The 18,446-nt window shown below is 44.3% G+C and overlaps 1 protein-coding gene across 6 annotated transcripts in view; it reads right to left on the reverse strand.

Moving 5' to 3' along the window:
* Window positions 1–18,446, reverse strand: part of DGKH (diacylglycerol kinase eta) — a 283,882-nt gene that overhangs the window by 219,344 nt on the left and 46,092 nt on the right. For 3 of the 6 annotated variants that reach the window (XM_056555455.1, XM_056555451.1, XM_056555449.1), the window contains exon 1: window positions 4,179–4,484. In XM_056555455.1, the coding sequence (XP_056411430.1) occupies window positions 4,179–4,448 (270 nt within the window). In that variant the 5' untranslated portion in view covers window positions 4,449–4,484. Of the gene's footprint in view, window positions 1–4,178; window positions 4,485–4,654; window positions 4,917–4,977; window positions 4,996–18,446 lie in introns of those variants that run through there. The other 3 variants (XM_056555452.1, XM_056555453.1, XM_056555450.1) reach the window with 3 other exon arrangements.

Here is an 18,446-nt window from a genome sequence, read left to right on the forward strand (position 1 = left end):
TGGGGACGAGACACTCCCCCTCATTAGCTAATCTGACAATGTCCTTTTGGGAGTCGCAGTTTATCTTTTCTGCATCCAATCCTTTTTCTGGTAACATTGTGTGGTACGGGAGATTCATAGATGACCTCCTCCTGATCTGGGAGGGAGGTGAATCTCCCATACCACAATTTTTAGAATACCTAAATACTAATGAGTACAACTTAAAATTCACTTATCATTTGGATAGTAAACATATGGTGTTCTTGGATCTAGCATTTGAGGGAACTCCGGGTGAAATCATATCCATCCATATCCACTTACAGAAAGCCCATTTCAGGCAATACATTGTTGAGAGCCAATAGCAATCATCCTGCTCACACCATCAGAGCTATTCCAGTGGGGGAATTCACCCGATTAAAACGAAATTGTTCAAATCCAGCTGTGTTCATAGAACAATCTGAACAATTATCAAACAGATTTAATAAAAAAGGGGTTATAAAACCCAAACAATAAAAAGAGCCAAGAACATTGTAGCCAAAAAAAGATAGTTACATTCTAATACATCCACCACAGAAAAAAGATAACATGAATATAACTAATAAACCGACATTAGCCTTGACATATTCGCCTTATTTCCATCAAAAAAAACTTATTATGCAACATCTTCATTTTCTCAGACGAGATGAAATATTATCCAGAATTTTGAGTCACGGGTGTAACATGGTGGCCAAAAAAGCCCCCACACTTGGTAACAAATTGTCACCGAGCTTAATTAGTGAATCCGGGCCAAGTTCAACCTGAATGGCACAGAAAGGCTTTTTTAAATGAGGCCACAGAGTTTGCCGTACTTGCAACTTTGCATGTCCCACTAAAATATTTGAGAGTGCAGATGGAGCTAAAAAATATTCTATTAAAGATTATATAAATTGTGAAACACACAATATAGTGTATATTATTGAATGCTCCATTTGCAATCTCAAATATGTGGGACTAACGACACGCAAATTAAAAATTTGCGCGTTGGAACATATAAATGATATTAATACCACCATACGCAATAAATCTGCAGCATCTCAACATTTCCTGACAATGCATAATGGAAATGTATCCAGTTTCAAAATATGTGGTATAGAACATGTCAAATTAGGAGTCAGAAAAGGGTGCATACGTAAAAAAACTGTTAGAGAAGCATATTGGCAATTTACATTAGGCACCAGAACACCTTTTGGCATGAATATATGGAAAGAATTATTGTTTTTTATTATATAACAATACATGTATATAATTCTAAGGTAAGGTTATCCTAAGGTAACTTGGAATATATCAAATGGATAAAAACAATGATTCTCCTGTCAATAGAATTTGCAGCCATTTAAATTTAAATTAAATAAAAAAAATTGTGTGAACTGATACGAATGCGTTTCTTTCCATAAAGAGAGATTACAGGTTAAAACCGCTTGAATCATTACTGCTAGTTTTCCATCCATGTAATGTGAACTTTGTTTAACCATATTATATGTTTTAATGTGTGTCTTAAATTCCATTGTAACATGCATTGCACTGGGAGAGGATTTTCCCAAGGGTTGCACCCTCCAGGCAGAGTATAAAAGACCTCACCTGTGCAATACATGATGTCACCGATGAAAAGCGCGAATAAAGCTGCAAATTTTCTTCAGTACTGGATCGGTTCTGCTCTTTTTCTTGAAGTTCAGCACCGGACCGGGTGCGGATCCGTGCACGCACAAGTGTGAAGGTGAGCTGGACATTCATCCATTGTTTGCCAGGAGATTTATCAAAACCTGTACAGAGGAAAAATTGCCATGTTGCCCATAGTAATCAATCGGATTGCTTTTATCATATAACTCAAAAAAAAAAAAAAAAGTGAAAGAAGAAAGCTAATTGCTAGCTATGGGCAATTCTCTGCACAGGTTTGGATAAGGGTGCACGCACACCACGTTTTTACTATACAGTTCCCGTGTACAGTTTGAAGTTAAAAACCGTATGGAACTGTATAGAAAAACGCATGCATTGACTTGACATTGTAAACTGTATGTCAAACGCATGACCCGGTTAGGTCCGTTTTGCGTCTTACGGTTTTGTCCGTTTTTTTTTATCCGTACCCAAAAGTCCACCATGGTTTTTTGGTCCGGTGAAAAACTGTATATATTTTGTTTTTTTATCATGGGAGTCAATGGGAACCGTACAGAACTGTATGTGCGTACGGTTCCATCCGGTTTTTGACTGCAGTTTTTTTTCTTGGAATTTCAATCAAACAAGTGAAACTTTAATCAAAATGGAGTGAAAAGTTAAAAACGGATGCAACCGGACATCACTTTTCAACCGTATATGGGTTAAAATTTATACACACGTTTTGTTACAGTTTAGTCAGGTTTTAAGGAATCAGTATTTCATTAAAAACCTGATACGGGAACTGTATTACAAAAACGTGGTGTGCATGCACCCTAAATCACCCCCTAAGTCCTGAAATAGGCAGGCAGCACATCAGTAGAAGCAGATGCAACAAGGCAAACAGGTGTACAACAAAAGGTATATACATTTAAAGAGCAAAGTAGTCCAGAGTGTCAGTCTAGTCTGGCAAAACAAAGTGCCCAGTAGAGGATACCAGTGTAACCCTAAGTGTTAGTCTAGACTGGCAGAGTATCCACTACATGATACCAGTGTAGTCCTGAATGTCAGTCTAGTTTGGCACAGCACAGTACCCAGTACAGGATACCAGTGTAATCCTATAGACTGGCAGAGCACAGTGCCCAGTACATGATACTAGTGCAGTCCTGAGTGTCAGTCCAGACTAGCACAGTGCCCAGTACAGGATACCAACGTAGTCCTGGGTGTCAGTCCAGACTGGAAGTTCACAGTGCCCAGTACAGGATACTAGTGTTTCCCGGAGTGTCAGTCCAGACTGGCAGAGCACAGTGCCCAGTACACCGTGCCAGTACAGTCAGTACACCGTGCCAGTACAGTCAGTACACCATACCAGTGTAGTCAGTACACCATACCAGTGTAGTCAGTACACCATACCAGTGTAGTCCGTACACCATACCAGTGTAGTCCGTACACCATACCAGTGTAGTCCGTACACCATACCAGTGTAGTCCGTACACCATACCAGTGTAGTCCGTACACCATACCAGTGTAGTCAGTACACCATACCAGTGTAGTCAGTACACCATACCAGTGTAGTCAGTACACCATACCAGTGTAGTCAGTACACCATACCAGTGTAGTCAGTACACCATACCAGTATAGTCAGTACACCATACCAGTATAGTCAGTACACCATACCAGTATAGTCAGTACACCATACCAGTGTAGTCAGTACACCATACCAGTATAGACAGTACACCATACCAGTATAGACAGTACACCATACCAGTATAGACAGTACACCATACCAGTATAGACAGTACACCATACCAGTATAGACAGTACACCATACCAGTATAGACAGTACACCATACCAGTATAGACAGTACACCATACCAGTATAGACAGTACACCATACCAGTATAGACAGTACACCATACCAGTATAGACAGTACACCATACCAGTATAGACAGTACACCATACCAGTATAGACAGTACACCATACCAGTATAGACAGTACACCATACCAGTATAGACAGTACACCGTACCAGTATAGTCAGTACACCGTACCAGTATAGTCAGTACACCGTACCAATATAGACAGTACACCATACCAGTATAGACAGTACACCATACCAGTATAGACAGTACACCATACCAGTATAGTCAGTACACCATACCAGTATAGACAGTACACCATACCAGTGTAGTCAGTACACCATACCAGTATAGACAGTACACCATACCAGTATAGACAGTACACCATACCAGTATAGACAGTACACCATACCAGTATAGACAGTACACCATACCAGTATAGACAGTACACCATACCAGTGTAGACAGTACACCATACCAGTATAGACAGTACACCATACCAGTATAGACAGTACACCATACCAGTATAGACAGTACACCATACCAGTATAGACAGTACACCATACCAGTATAGACAGTACACCATACCAGTATAGACAGTACACCATACCAGTATAGACAGTACACCATACCAGTGTAGTCCTGTCACACAGAGTTGATAGCAGCCGGCAGTGTATACACATGCACAGGAGAGGATACTATATAGAGTCTCACCTTGCTGCGGATCTGCCCAGAGGTGGACACCTTACGGATGAGTTTCTGGGGTCCCTCATGCTCGCCCTCGCTGTCTGAGGACTCTTCTCCCGCGACAGAGCCTGAAGTTGTCCCGGCCGGAGGATCCCTCATCATGCTGCTTCCGGACATCTTGTCACACTCCTGCCGGGGGAAAACAAACCAATCCGTGTCAGCCAGGCTGCCCGCTGCTCTCCTAGCGGCCGGGGGCAGGGTGGAGGTGCCGGGCACAGTGGCGCGCCTGGCCGCCATCTTCCACCGACACCGCCCCCTCTTACTACTCCCCGTACTACCACACTGACCACCCGGCCCCGCCCCTCCGTACAACACCCCGCCCCCTCCCGCACAAGCATCTCCCGACCCCGCCCCCTCCCCTCACAACCGACCACCCAGCCCCACCCCTTCCTCCCCGTGCAATCACACCCGACCACCCCCGCCGGCCGCCTACTCGTTCTCACCGCCCCTCCAAATGTCTCCAGGGTTACTTCACTTCTCCAGCTGCATAGCACCACCGTACAGAAGTGTCTCCCTCCCACCGTAACGTCATTCCCCCGTCCATCCCTGGATCACAAGTCAATAGTGCGCATCTATATAGACTACAGGCTTCTCCACACAGTGCCGCTCATTGAGCGTGCGCCTCAATACATATGAGAGGGCATGAGGATAGCGGGAAACGGCCAAAATCTGTATCGGCGACCTGTTTTAATAAACTCTTCAATTGCTGAGAATAAGTCAGAACCATCTATCAATTCTTTACTTGCTGTATTCAATACATATGTACCATCGCCTCATGTCTGCTCAGCCACTGTTCACATAGGTATCATCATCTTGTGTCACCTCAGCCCCTGTACACACGCACACGTACCGTCACCTCAGCCCCTGTACACACACACACATACCGTCACCTCAGCCCCTGTACACACACACACACACACACGTACCGTCACCTCAGCCCCTGTACACACTCACGTACCGTCACCTCAGCCCCTGTACACACGCACGTACCGTCACCTCAGCCCCTGTACACACACATACCGTCACCTCAGCCCCTGTACACACACACGTACCGTCACCTCAGCCCCTGTACACACACACACGTACCGTCACCTCAGCCCCTGTACACACACACACGTACCGTCACCTCAGCCCCTGTACACACACACGTACCGTCACCTCAGCCCCTGTACACACACACACGTACCGTCACCTCAGCCCCTGTACACACACACACACGTACCGTCACCTCAGCCCCTGTACACACACATACCGTCACCTCAGCCCCTGTACACACACACACGTACCGTCACCTCAGCCCCTGTACACACACATACCGTCACCTCAGCCCCTGTACACACACACGTACCGTCACCTCAGCCCCTGTACACACACACACGTACCGTCACCTCAGCCGCTGTACACACACACACACGTACCGTCACCTCAGCCCCTGTACACACACATACCGTCACCTCAGCCCCTGTACACACACACACGTACCGTCACCTCAGCCCCTGTACACACACACACACGTACCGTCACCTCAGCCCCTGTACACACACATACCGTCACCTCAGCCCCTGTACACACACACACGTACCGTCACCTCAGCCCCTGTACACACACATACCGTCACCTCAGCCCCTGTACACACACACACGTACCGTCACCTCAGCCCCTGTACACACACACACGTACCGTCACCTCAGCCGCTGTACACACACACACACGTACCGTCACCTCAGCCCCTGTACACACACATACCGTCACCTCAGCCCCTGTACACACACACACGTACCGTCACCTCAGCCCCTGTACACACACACACACGTACCGTCACCTCAGCCCCTGTACACACACACACGTACCGTCACCTCAGCCCCTGTACACACACACACGTACCGTCACCTCAGCCCCTGTACACACACGTACCGTCACCTCAGCCCCTGTACACACACACACGTACCGTCACCTCAGCCCCTGTACACACACACACACGTACCGTCACCTCAGCCCCTGTACACACACATACCGTCACCTCAGCCCCTGTACACACACACGTACCGTCACCTCAGCCCCTGTACACACACACGTACCGTCACCTCAGCCCCTGTACACACACATAGCGTCACCTCAGCCCCTGTACACACACACGTACCGTCACCTCAGCCCCTGTACACACACATACAGTCACCTCAGCCCCTGTACACACACACGTACCGTCACCTCAGCCCCTGTACACACACACGTACCGTCACCTCAGCCCCTGTACACACACACATACCGTCACCTCAGCCCCTGTACACACACATACCGTCACCTCAGCCCCTGTACACACACATACCGTCACCTCAGCCCCTGTACACACACATACCGTCACCTCAGCCCCTGTACACACACACACACACACACACGTACAGTCACCTCAGCCCCTGTACACACACATACCCTCACCTCAGCCCCTGTACACACACACACGTACAGTCACCTCAGCCCCTGTACACACACATACCGTCACCTCAGCCCCTGTACACACACACACGTACAGTCACCTCAGCCCCTGTACACACACACACACTGTCACCTCAGCCCCTGTACACAAACATACCGTCACCTCAGCCCCTGTACACACACACACGTACAGTCACCTCAGCCCCTGTACACACACACTGTCACCTCAGCCCCTGTACACACACATACCGTCACCTCAGCCCCTGTACACACACATACCGTCACCTCAGCCCCTGTACACACACACACACACACACGTACAGTCACCTCAGCCCCTGTACATACACACAAGTACTGTCACCTCAGCCCCTGTACACACACGTAGTCACCTCAGCCCCTGTACACACACACACGTACCGTCACCTCAGCCCCTGTACACACACACACGTACCGTCACCTCAGCCCCTGTACACACACACGTACCGTCACCTCAGCCCCTGTACACACACACACATACCGTCACCTCAGCCCCTGTACACACACACACGTACCGTCACCTCAGCCCCTGTACACACACACACACGTACCATCACCTCAGCCCCTGTACACACACATACCGTCACCTCAGCCCCTGTACACACACACGTACCGTCACCTCAGCCCCTGTACACACACATAGCGTCACCTCAGCCCCTGTACACACACACGTACCATCACCTCAGCCCCTGTACACACACATACCGTCACCTCAGCCCCTGTACACACACACACACGTACCGTCACCTAAGCCCCTGTACACACACACACGTACCGTCACCTCAGCCCCTGTACACACACACACACGTACCGTCACCTCAGCCCCTGTACACACACACACGTACCGTCACCTCAGCCCCTGTACACACACACACACACGTACCGTCACCTCAGCCCCTGTACACACACATACCGTCACCTCAGCCCCTGTACACACACACGTACCGTCACCTCAGCCCCTGTACACACACATAGCGTCACCTCAGCCCCTGTACACACACACGTACCGTCACCTCAGCCCCTGTACACACACATACAGTCACCTCAGCCCCTGTACACACACACGTACCGTCACCTCAGCCCCTGTACACACACACACGTACCGTCACCTCAGCCCCTGTACACACACACGTACCGTCACCTCAGCCCCTGTACACACATACCGTCACCTCAGCCCCTGTACACACACATACCGTCACCTCAGCCCCTGTACACACACATACCGTCACCTCAGCCCCTGTACACACACATACCGTCACCTCAGCCCCTGTACACACACATACCGTCACCTCAGCCCCTGTACACACACACACACACGTACAGTCACCTCAGCCCCTGTACACACACATACCGTCACCTCAGCCCCTGTACACATACATACCGTCACCTCAGCCCCTGTACACACACACACACACACACGTACAGTCACCTCAGCCCCTGTACACACACATACCGTCACCTCAGCCCCTGTACACACACACACACACACACGTACAGTCACCTCAGCCCCTGTACACAAACATACCGTCACCTCAGCCCCTGTACACACACACACGTACAGTCACCTCAGCCCCTGTACACACACATACCGTCACCTCAGCCCCTGTACACACACATACCGTCACCTCAGCCCCTGTACACACACATACCGTCACCTCAGCCCCTGTACACACACACACGTACAGTCACCTCAGCCCCTGTACACACACACACGTACTGTCACCTCAGCCCCTGTACACACACGTAGTCACCTCAGCCCCTGTACACACATGTAGTCACCTCAGCCCCTGTACACACACGTAGTCACCTCAGCCCCTGTACACACAGGTAGTCACCTCAGCCCCTGTACACATATGTACCGTCATCTCATCCCCTATACAAACATAACATCATGTCTGCTCAGCCCCTGTGCACACATGTACCATCTCCTTACTACACAATAGATAAGAGCTCACTGCGCTGTGCCATGCAGAACCAAGGCTGGTGTCACATACTACATTTTTTTGTAATGTCTTCTTCAATATAATGTTTGCTGCAGTATATTCCTTTTATATTTCTCATTCCTGTATATATATATATATATATATATATATATATATATATATATATATATGTATGTATTTATTTCTGCCTTTGGTTTAAAAAAAATAAAATGAAAAAAAAAACAGCCAGAAGAACTGCAGCATTTTCCAATAAATGACACATGTAAAAACCTACACTAAAATATACACATTGGCGGAGATTTATCAAAATCTGTGCAAGGCAAAAGTTGCCCATAGCAACCAATCAGATTGCTACTTTCATTTTTTTACAGGCCTTCCTAAAAATGAAAGAAGCAAGCTGATTGGTTGCTATGGGCAACTGGGAAAGTTTTCCTCTGCACAGGTTTTGATAAATCTCCCCCATTAAATATCTCTTTAAGACTGAAATCCTATTGTCCTTCATTAGTGTAACTATATTAGGGTACATTCACAGGTACCATATCTACTGCACATTTAATGCTTTGTTCTAGTATTTATTTATATTGATCAACAGCATAAACTCTGCAGCAGAATATACGGTACATGTGACTGTACCGGTAAAGTTTTGTGTTTTTTGTTTGCTTGTTTTTTTTTACTTTCGTGTAGCCATGTGCAACTGTTAAAACACAATAAGAGCCAGAGCCTTGCACTCGGTCTCCTTGGTAACCATAACAGCGCTAGACCCGGCGCCGTAGAAATGTAAATGCTCATATCGCATTTTAACAGTTGCTGGGTCCAGGGGAAACGGACGCTTACATGAGGTATTTAAAACCCAAATTGTTACAAACTGTTGATTTACACGACAATCATGCTCATGGCAGTACGGTATTGTAACATCATGTCCTCTCAGCCCCTGTACACACATGTACAGTTATCTCAGCCCCTGTACACACATGCGCCATAATCTCAGTCCCTGTACACACATGTACCTTTATACAAATGACTATCATGCTCATGGCAGCACGATAGTACAAAAACCTAAAGAAAGATTACTTGAGATCTAACAGTGTTTTAGTATAAACTATGCTACTAGTTGCTTTTGTAGCTCTGACGTAATCCACAGTGCTGTACAAAGACTCATCATTCACCAGACCAATGGAGCTCACAAACTATTTCTTTATTACAGACACTAGCATGAGATTTCTAAAAGCCAATAATCCCCTCAGTATATAAATGGAAAGAAACCTACGCAAACATATAACCTCCACACCAATGTTGGTCAGACTTGACCCCCGCAACCACTAAGGGGGAAATTTATCAATGTTGGTGTAGCTAGAAGTTTTTTGTAGATCGTTTTGGTTGGTCTAAATTTGGTACAATTGCACCAAACTTACCATACTTTTGCATGGCCCATGATACATTTAGTGCAAAGTTCTAAATCTCCACACAGTTCTATTTGTACACCTGAGCTGTACCTCACAGGAAAAGTGGACATAGGGATTTTGTTCTATTGCTTTGAGGCCAGGATTCCATTGAGGTTTTTTGTCCACCAGCAAAATTACCAGAAAAACTGTCACTGCTTTTTCCTGCGTTTTGTCAGTTTTTCTTGCGTTTTTGCTGGTGTGTGGAAAAAGTCATTTTTGTACCCTGTGGCAATTTTTTTACTGCCTTCAGGGTACCACTCCATGGGTCGGATGCAGAGCGCCCAGTCCAGAGTGTAAGGAGGTGAGGAGTGATGTATAGCATATACAGGGTGCAGAGCCTCACTACTTACCTCTGCTGGCTGTATGGTATACAGGGGTGCATAGTGTACCTATGTATACTATACAGGAGCCCAGCAAGGAAAGAGTTAACCCACGCTGCTGCTGAGCAGTTCTGGGTTAAGTCTTTGTGCGCTATCCTGTATATGCAGCTGTCTATAGATGGCTGTATATACAGGATACAGTAGGCAAACGTCAACAATTGGAGGCTCCCTGTTTAGGAACACCCCCAAGAGAGAGCGCCAAAAATGTACTAAACTTTTTTGTTTGTTTGTTTTTTTCTTATTTTAGATACGTGAATACGGAGGACTACGTCAGATTTGGTGGATAGCGACGAAGAACAGCATTTTTTTAATGTCAATAAAAGGGTTAACGAGGGCTGTGGGTGAGTGTTTTTTTTAATAAATTTTTTTTCAATGTGTTGTGTGTTTTTTGTAATTACATTTTTCAGGCTTAGTAGTGGAAGCTGTCTTGTAGACAGAAACCATTACTAAGCCGGGACTTAGCGTTAGCCCCAAAATCCTTTAGCACTAACCCCTAATTATTACTCCGGTACCCACCACCACGGGGGTTTCCGGGAAGAGCCGGTACCAACAGGCCTAGAGTGTCAAAAAATGGCGCTCCTGGGCCTAGGTGGTAACAGGCTGGCGTTATTTAGGTTGGGGAGGGACAGTAACAATGGTCCTCGCCCACCCTAGTAACGTCAGGCTGTTGCTGCTTGGTTGGTATCTGGCTGATACTGAAAAAATGGGGGAACCACACACGTTTTTTTATTTTAAAAAAATACATAGGCTTCCCCCTATTTTCAGTATCAGCCAGATAAGTGGAAACTTAACCTCATGCAGGAGATCTGCTACAAAACACAACTGTTCAAAACAACTTTAATTGTTGCTTAATTAAAACTAGGTATGCCACAATATTCTGTGTATATTCACACATGGTAGATTTATTGCAGAAATTTTCACAACTAAAAAAAATCTGTTTCATATACATGAATGGGGACATTTCTGAAGCATGTACATGGATTTCTGCAAGGCTCATACAGATGAATGGAACAGAAATTGCAACAAATCCACCTAGTCTGATTACACCCTCAATGTGGCCCTTAGGTTAGGCTTCCACACAGGTTTTCCAAACCTGACGGAAAATAACCTGTGTGGAAACCTAGCCTTAAGAAGTTAACATACTACTATCATGGTTACTATTCTAATATTATAAATAGATGTTTGGGTCTCTCTTCCCAAGGGCTGGGTGACATGACACAGCAGGGGTGACTAAGGGAGATATATATCAAAACCTGTCCAGAAGAAATGTTGTTGATTTGCCCATAACAACCAATCAGATCGCTTCTTTCATTGTTCAGAGGCCTTTTCAAAAATGAAAGAAGTGATCTGATTGGTTGCTATGGGCAACTCAGCAACTTTTCCTCTGGAAAGCTCACCCTATGAGTCCCAGTGCTACTTTACATGCCCTCGTTAACCCAATCTTACAAGTGAAAAATCCGGATGTGATGGCAGATTTCTAGGCTACCTACTAAGGCTAGGTTTCCACTTGTTTTTTTTGTTTTGTTTTTACCAAAAACGCCAGAAAAACTGCCAAAGATTTCCCCTGCCTTTTTGCTGACATTTTTGCCTTTGAGTGAAAATTGCATTTTTGGCCCCCCTTGATGTTTTTTTCTAAATTTGTTGGGTACCAAAAAAAAAAAAGGACGCAGTAGGGATGGACCAATTTATGTGGGCGGACAGGGACCTAAAAATGTATCCGACAATACTAAAAATGTAGAAAGGGGCCATTTAAATGTAATAATGTGTTTAATAAAGTGTATGTGTTTTTAATTTTTTTTTTTTTAGGTAGTACTACTACTCCCAGCATGGAAAACACTTTAACATAATGGTAGAAGTAGTTCCTGTACTAATAGATCGCCCCAGGTGTCAAGAGTGACACCCGCTGTGATCTGTCCTTTACTGCAGGTACTACTATTCCCAACATGGAGCACACTCGGCTCCATGCTGGGAGCTATAGTACCTGCATTAACACACAGATCGCAGCGATTGTGTCACTTCTGACACCTGTTGCGATCTGTCTATTAATGTAGGTACTACAGCTCCCAGCATGGAGTAGAGTGTGCTCCATGTTGGGAGCAGTAGTAACTGCAGTTAAGGAAAGATCACAGCGGGTGTCACTTCTGACACCCGCTGTGATCCTCCTGTATAATGTATAGATGCAGCTGGCCGCTCTTCTATGGTCCCCTGCACTGACGTATATATACACATATTCATATTTCCTGCAGAGAGTTGTGATGGTTCCAGACAATCACAACTCTCTGCGGGAAATATGAATATGTGTATATATACGTCAGTGCAGGGGACCATAGAAGAGCTGCCAACCGGCCGCCCGCATCTGTACATTATACAGAAGGATCACAACGAGTGTCAGAAGTGACACCCGGGGCGATCTGTCCGTTAGTACTTGTACTACTACTCCAATCATGGAACAGTATGTTCCATGCTGGGAGTAGTAGTACTAACTAAAAAATTTTAAAAATTAAGAAAAAAGTGAATAAAATAAAAAAAAACACACACACTTTATTCAACACATTATTAAAATACATTAATAAAAAGTTTAACAAAATCATTTATAATAAATATATTATTTTCACATTTCTAAATTTTTATTATTGTCGGTTACATTTTAGTTCCCCGCCCGCCCACATAAAAATTCTGTTATAAAAAAGATACATTTCGCTAAATATAATTTTTTCCATCCCTACTGTATCTTTTTTATTTTATTTAACGGTACCCTACAAAATTTTATTAAAAAAAAAAGCTATCTCCATCTCTTTCTTTTGAATCGCTAAAGTCCGGACAGCTAAACCGCCTGCAAAAACGCCAAAGTTAAAACCCACGTCTTTTCTTGGCATTTTTTCACTACCTTAGACTTCTATGGGTGGAAAACGCCGAGATTTTCCTTAAAGAAAATGGCAAAGTCTCAACAAGAGGTTGTTTTTCAAAAACTGTCAAGGAGCCAAAAATAGGTGAAAAATGCCAAAAGGATTACAAAAACACCAAACAGAAAAACGCAAAGTGGATATGGCATTTTGCAGTTCCCTATTGACTAAGCTAACATCTGGCCGCAGCGTTTTTTCACAAAAAGTGGAAGCCTAGCCTAACTTCAATAGGTTCTTCTGCGGATTATTCATAGTGGAATGCACTTGTTTATGTGTTTTTGACTTGCTCATTGTTTCAAAATACTATGTTAGAACCTAGCTTAACCCCTTAAGGACCAAGGACGTATGAGTACGTCCTTGGTCCCGCTCCCGTGATATAACGCGGGGTCCCACGGTGACCCTGCATCATATCACGGCGGGCCCGGCGTTATAGTGAAGCCGGGACCCGCCTCTAATAGCGCGCGCCACTGATCGCAGTGCCGCGCGCTATTAACCCTTTAGCCGCGCGGCTAAAAGTGAAAGTAAAAAGTGCCGGTTAGCTCAGTGGGCTGTTCGGGATAGCCGCGGCAAAATCGCGGCATCCCCAACAGCTTACAGGACAGCAGGAAGGTCCCTACCTGCTTCCTCGCTGTCCGATCGCTGAATGACTGCTCAGTGCCTGAGATCCAGGCATGAGCAGTCAAGCAGCAGAATCATCCATCACTGGTTTCCTATGAGAAACCAGTCATCAATGTAAAAGATCAGTGTGTGCAGTGTTATAGGTCCCTATGGGAGCTATAACACTGCAAAAAAAAAGTGAAGATCATTTAACCCCTTCCCTATTAAAAGTTTGAAACACCCCCCTTTTCCCATAAAAAAAAACACAGTGTAAATAAAAATAAACATATATGGTATCACCGCGTGCGGAAATATCCGAATTATAAAAATATATCGTTAATTAAACCGCACGGTCAATGGCGTACACGCAAAAAAATTCCAAAGTCCAAAATAGTGCATTTTTGTTCACTTTTTATATCATGAAAGAATGAATAAAAAATGATCAATAAGTCCTATCAATGCAAAAATGGTACCGTTAAAAACTTCAGATCATGTCGCAAAAAATGAGTCCCATATCGCCCCATACGCGGAAAAATAAAAAAGTTATAGGGGTCATAACGTATTCATTTTCCTGCATGAAGTTATGATTTTTTCCAGAAGTACAAACCTATATAAGTAGGGTATCATTTTAATCGTATGAACCTACAGAATAAAGATAAGGTGTCATTTTTACCGAAAAATGTACTAAGTAGAAACGGAAGCCCTCAAAAGTTACAAAACAGCGTTTGTTTTTTTTTCAATTTTGTCTCACAATGATTTTTTTTTCTGTTTCACCGTAGATTTTTGGGCAAAATGACTGACGTCATTACAAAGTAGAATTGGTGGCGCAAAAAATAAGCAATCATATGGATTTTTAGGTGCAAAATTTAAAGAGTTATGATTTTTTAAAGGCAAGGAGCAAAAAACGAAAGTGCAAAAACGGAAAACCCCCCCGATCCTTAAGGGGTTAAAGTTCATTAGTTTTATCTAATATAAAGTGATAAATATAACCTTTATTACCAGTCTTAGCTAAAAGAAAAAAAAATAACCTCTATTCATAAAAAGAGGGAATGGACCCTGTTTGGTTACTTGTCAGAGAGCGAGGAGTAGTACAGCCTGCTGCCTGTCAAATGCTTTCAATCCAGAGGCTACTTGAGGCCAACAGGTGATTTTTGACGACACAACAAATATTCGCTAGAGGTTTAGAAAGCTGGACCCGCGGCTATAAACTGACCAGCTTTTAATCTGAAATTAATTTCATACAGCGCGGCTTTAATACACTTGCACTTCTATTTTTGGATCAAAATACACTTGTACAAGCCTGTATTTACTACAGTACATCGTGAGCATTAAAAATAGGTAAATAAATAGTGTTGAGAGACAGGTTTAATAAAGCTTTGTACACAATTCTTATTATGTTTGTATTTCTCAACAAGTGTGTTGTGCAAACAGAAATGAGCTGATAAATGCTACTGTAGAAGTGAAGAAATCCTGCACCACCTGGTACCAATAACAACTATCACAGCTCTACATCCATCAAGAGAACCACAATATGGCTATGTTCACACATTATTGTGGTCAGGATCTTTAACCAAAACAAGAAGTAGAACTGACGTAGCATGGGTCAAAGCGCCCGGACAAAGCAGAATATTGTGCATCCCCTTCCGACAAATCCAGCCCCCCCCCCCCCCTCCCAGAGGTCTGTGAATGTAAAGCAATGGTACTTTAGTGTACATTATTTTATTTAACGCCTTAACGACCATGGACATATGTGTCCATGGCCGCTCCAGTTATGTGAAGCGCACTTCATACCTGGTGGGTCCCGGTTGCTATCAGAAACCGGGACCCACGGCTAATACCAGACATCGCTGATAAGAATTGCATGTAATAGTCCCCTATGGGTAAGGGCTCGTTCACACGGCCGCCTGCTCCCGTCAAAAAATGGCCGTTCTGCAATCCGTTTACTACTTTAGCCAACGGGTTGCAAAGGGCTGTAAAAGGGTCCCATTGTTCTCAATGGGATTTTTTTACAGACCTTTATTACCCATTTGCACCCATTTTCTTTTTAATACGTTATTTTTGACGGGCAGAAGATGTTGAATGCAGAATTTTTTTGGCCGACAAAAACAACAGGTAAAAAACGGGTCTTTTAAAATTTAACATTGAAATCTATGGCAAACGTATGAACCTGTAATGTCATCCTTTTGTCCCCGGTTTATGCTATCCCTTATCACTTTTGAGCATGCTCAGAAGAGGTGAAATCAGCAGACTCCTACAGTGTCATGGGGCTACTACTACTCCCACCATGGAACAGACTTGTTCCACCAGCTGCAGGAGTCTGCAGGTGGGTGGCAGGGGAGACTATATTCTATAACAGACTCTATTCTATGATGGGAGTAGTAGTACAAGCACTAATGTAGCCTCCCCAGTCACCTGCCGACTCCTGCAGCCAGGAACTACTACTCCCATCATGGAGACAAGTCTGTTCCATGATGGGAGTAGTAGTAGTCCTGGCTGCGGGAGTCTGTAGGTGGCTGACTTTTTGTTATAAACAGTGCTCCGGCCAGACATACCGTCCGTGAGCGCATCTCTCCCCGTATGTCGGCTCCTGGCTCGGGTGGGCTGGGCTTCGCATCGCGGGACGCGCCCGCATGCGAGTCCCAGCCCGTCACTCACCCCCGTCCTCTGTCTTTCAGCTGTCTCTCGGCGCGCGCCGGAGATTTGAAATTTAAAGGGCCAGTGCACCCGTAATTAGTATTAACACCTGCACCATTATTATAAGTTTTAGCACCTCCCTAGTACCCTTGCCGGATCTTTGTTTGCCTTGCGCCTTAGAGAGAGCAGTCCTAGTGTTTCCTTGCCGTGTGCCTGACCTTTGTATTCCGTGACCCGACCGTGTCTCTAGCCGCCAGCCTATTGACCTTCTGCTATCCTACTGACTACGCTCCTATGCCGCCTGCCGTGACCTCTAGCCAGCCTGACTACCATCCTGCCTATTCCTTCGGTGCCACACATCAACTCAGCCGCCTGTGTGGTCGAGTCGTGCCAGGGGTAGCGACCTGGGTGTCGCCTCCTGCAGCAAGTTCGACCCGCTTTGCGGCAGGCTCTGGTGAAAACCAGCGGCACCTTAGACCTGGCATGGCCCGCGTCATCTGCCACACAGGTCCAGCAGATCCACTAGATCACCCACTCCAGACTACCGTGGAACTACGGATCTACTACTCCCTGGGTACCTGCCGTCTGCTGTGAGTATTACACTTTTCATACTAACTGATGAAAAACTGATGCAAAAGGATGCCACAGGACGTCATCCGTTTGCATCTGTTAGTAGTATGGTCCGTTTAGGAGGCAGTGACAGGAGAAAAGTTTACGGAAGTAAACGGCCGTGTGAACCTAGCCTAAGTATTAGTGTAAAAAAAAGTAAAAAGAAAAAGTTAATAAATGTGTTTCAACCCCTTCAGTAATAAGAGTTTGAATCAACCCCTCTTCCCACTTACATTTTTTTTTTTATATATATATATATATGCAAACTAAAATAAACATGTTATACCGTCGCATGCATAAATACACAAACTATAAAAATATAAAGTTAATTAAACCACATAGCCAATGGTGTACACGTTAGAAAAATTCCAAAGTCCAAAATTGCTTATTTTTGGTCACTTTGTATACCCTATAAAAAAAAAATAATATATATATATATATATATATATATATATATATATATATATACACACACACACACACGGAAAATCTAAAAAGTTATAGGGGGTCAAAAGATGACAATTTTAAACATACTAATTTTGGTGCATGTAGTTCTAATAAGTAGTAAAATAAAATAAAACAGATATAAATTAGGTATTCTTGTCTTGTCTGGTGTCATCTTTACCGAAAAGTGCACTGCATAGAATCAAATCGAAATTCTTAATTAAAAAAAATTAAAAAAAAAAGCTTTGACATACAATTAAGACATGTCAGTAAATCACATCCAAAATTATAAAAAAATAAAAAAACACCCAAACCTCTCTGACATCTACAAAAAATGTTTTAACATGAAAACCTCTGAAACAGCATTATTGGCTCAAAGGAGCATCACCTTGGTCATATTTTAACAAGTCAAAAATATATTTTGTGTGTGCATATATACATATATACACACACACAGCAATGCAAGATAGTCGCAGCACTCCGAATGTAGAAAAAATAAAAAGTGGCTTTATTCCATTTCACAAATACAGGTGCAACGTTTAAGCTGCCCATGCAGCCTTTTTCAAGCATGCACCTGTATTTGTGAAATGGAATAAAGCCATTTTTTTTTTTTCTACATTCGGAGTGCTGCGACTATCTTGCATTGCTGTATCTGGATTGGGGTCTCACACCGGGCCCAACTAGTTACTTTCTATTTATTTGCAATTTTGCTTTTTGGGTTGTGCTGCTTTCCCAGTTTTTATATTATATATATATATATACACATATACACACTAGCTGAGTACCCGGCGTTGCCCGTTTTTTCCTTCCTAAT

This window comes from Hyla sarda, chromosome 2, assembly GCF_029499605.1.
Source record: "Hyla sarda isolate aHylSar1 chromosome 2, aHylSar1.hap1, whole genome shotgun sequence".
NCBI classification, from domain to species: Eukaryota; Metazoa; Chordata; class Amphibia; order Anura; family Hylidae; genus Hyla; species Hyla sarda.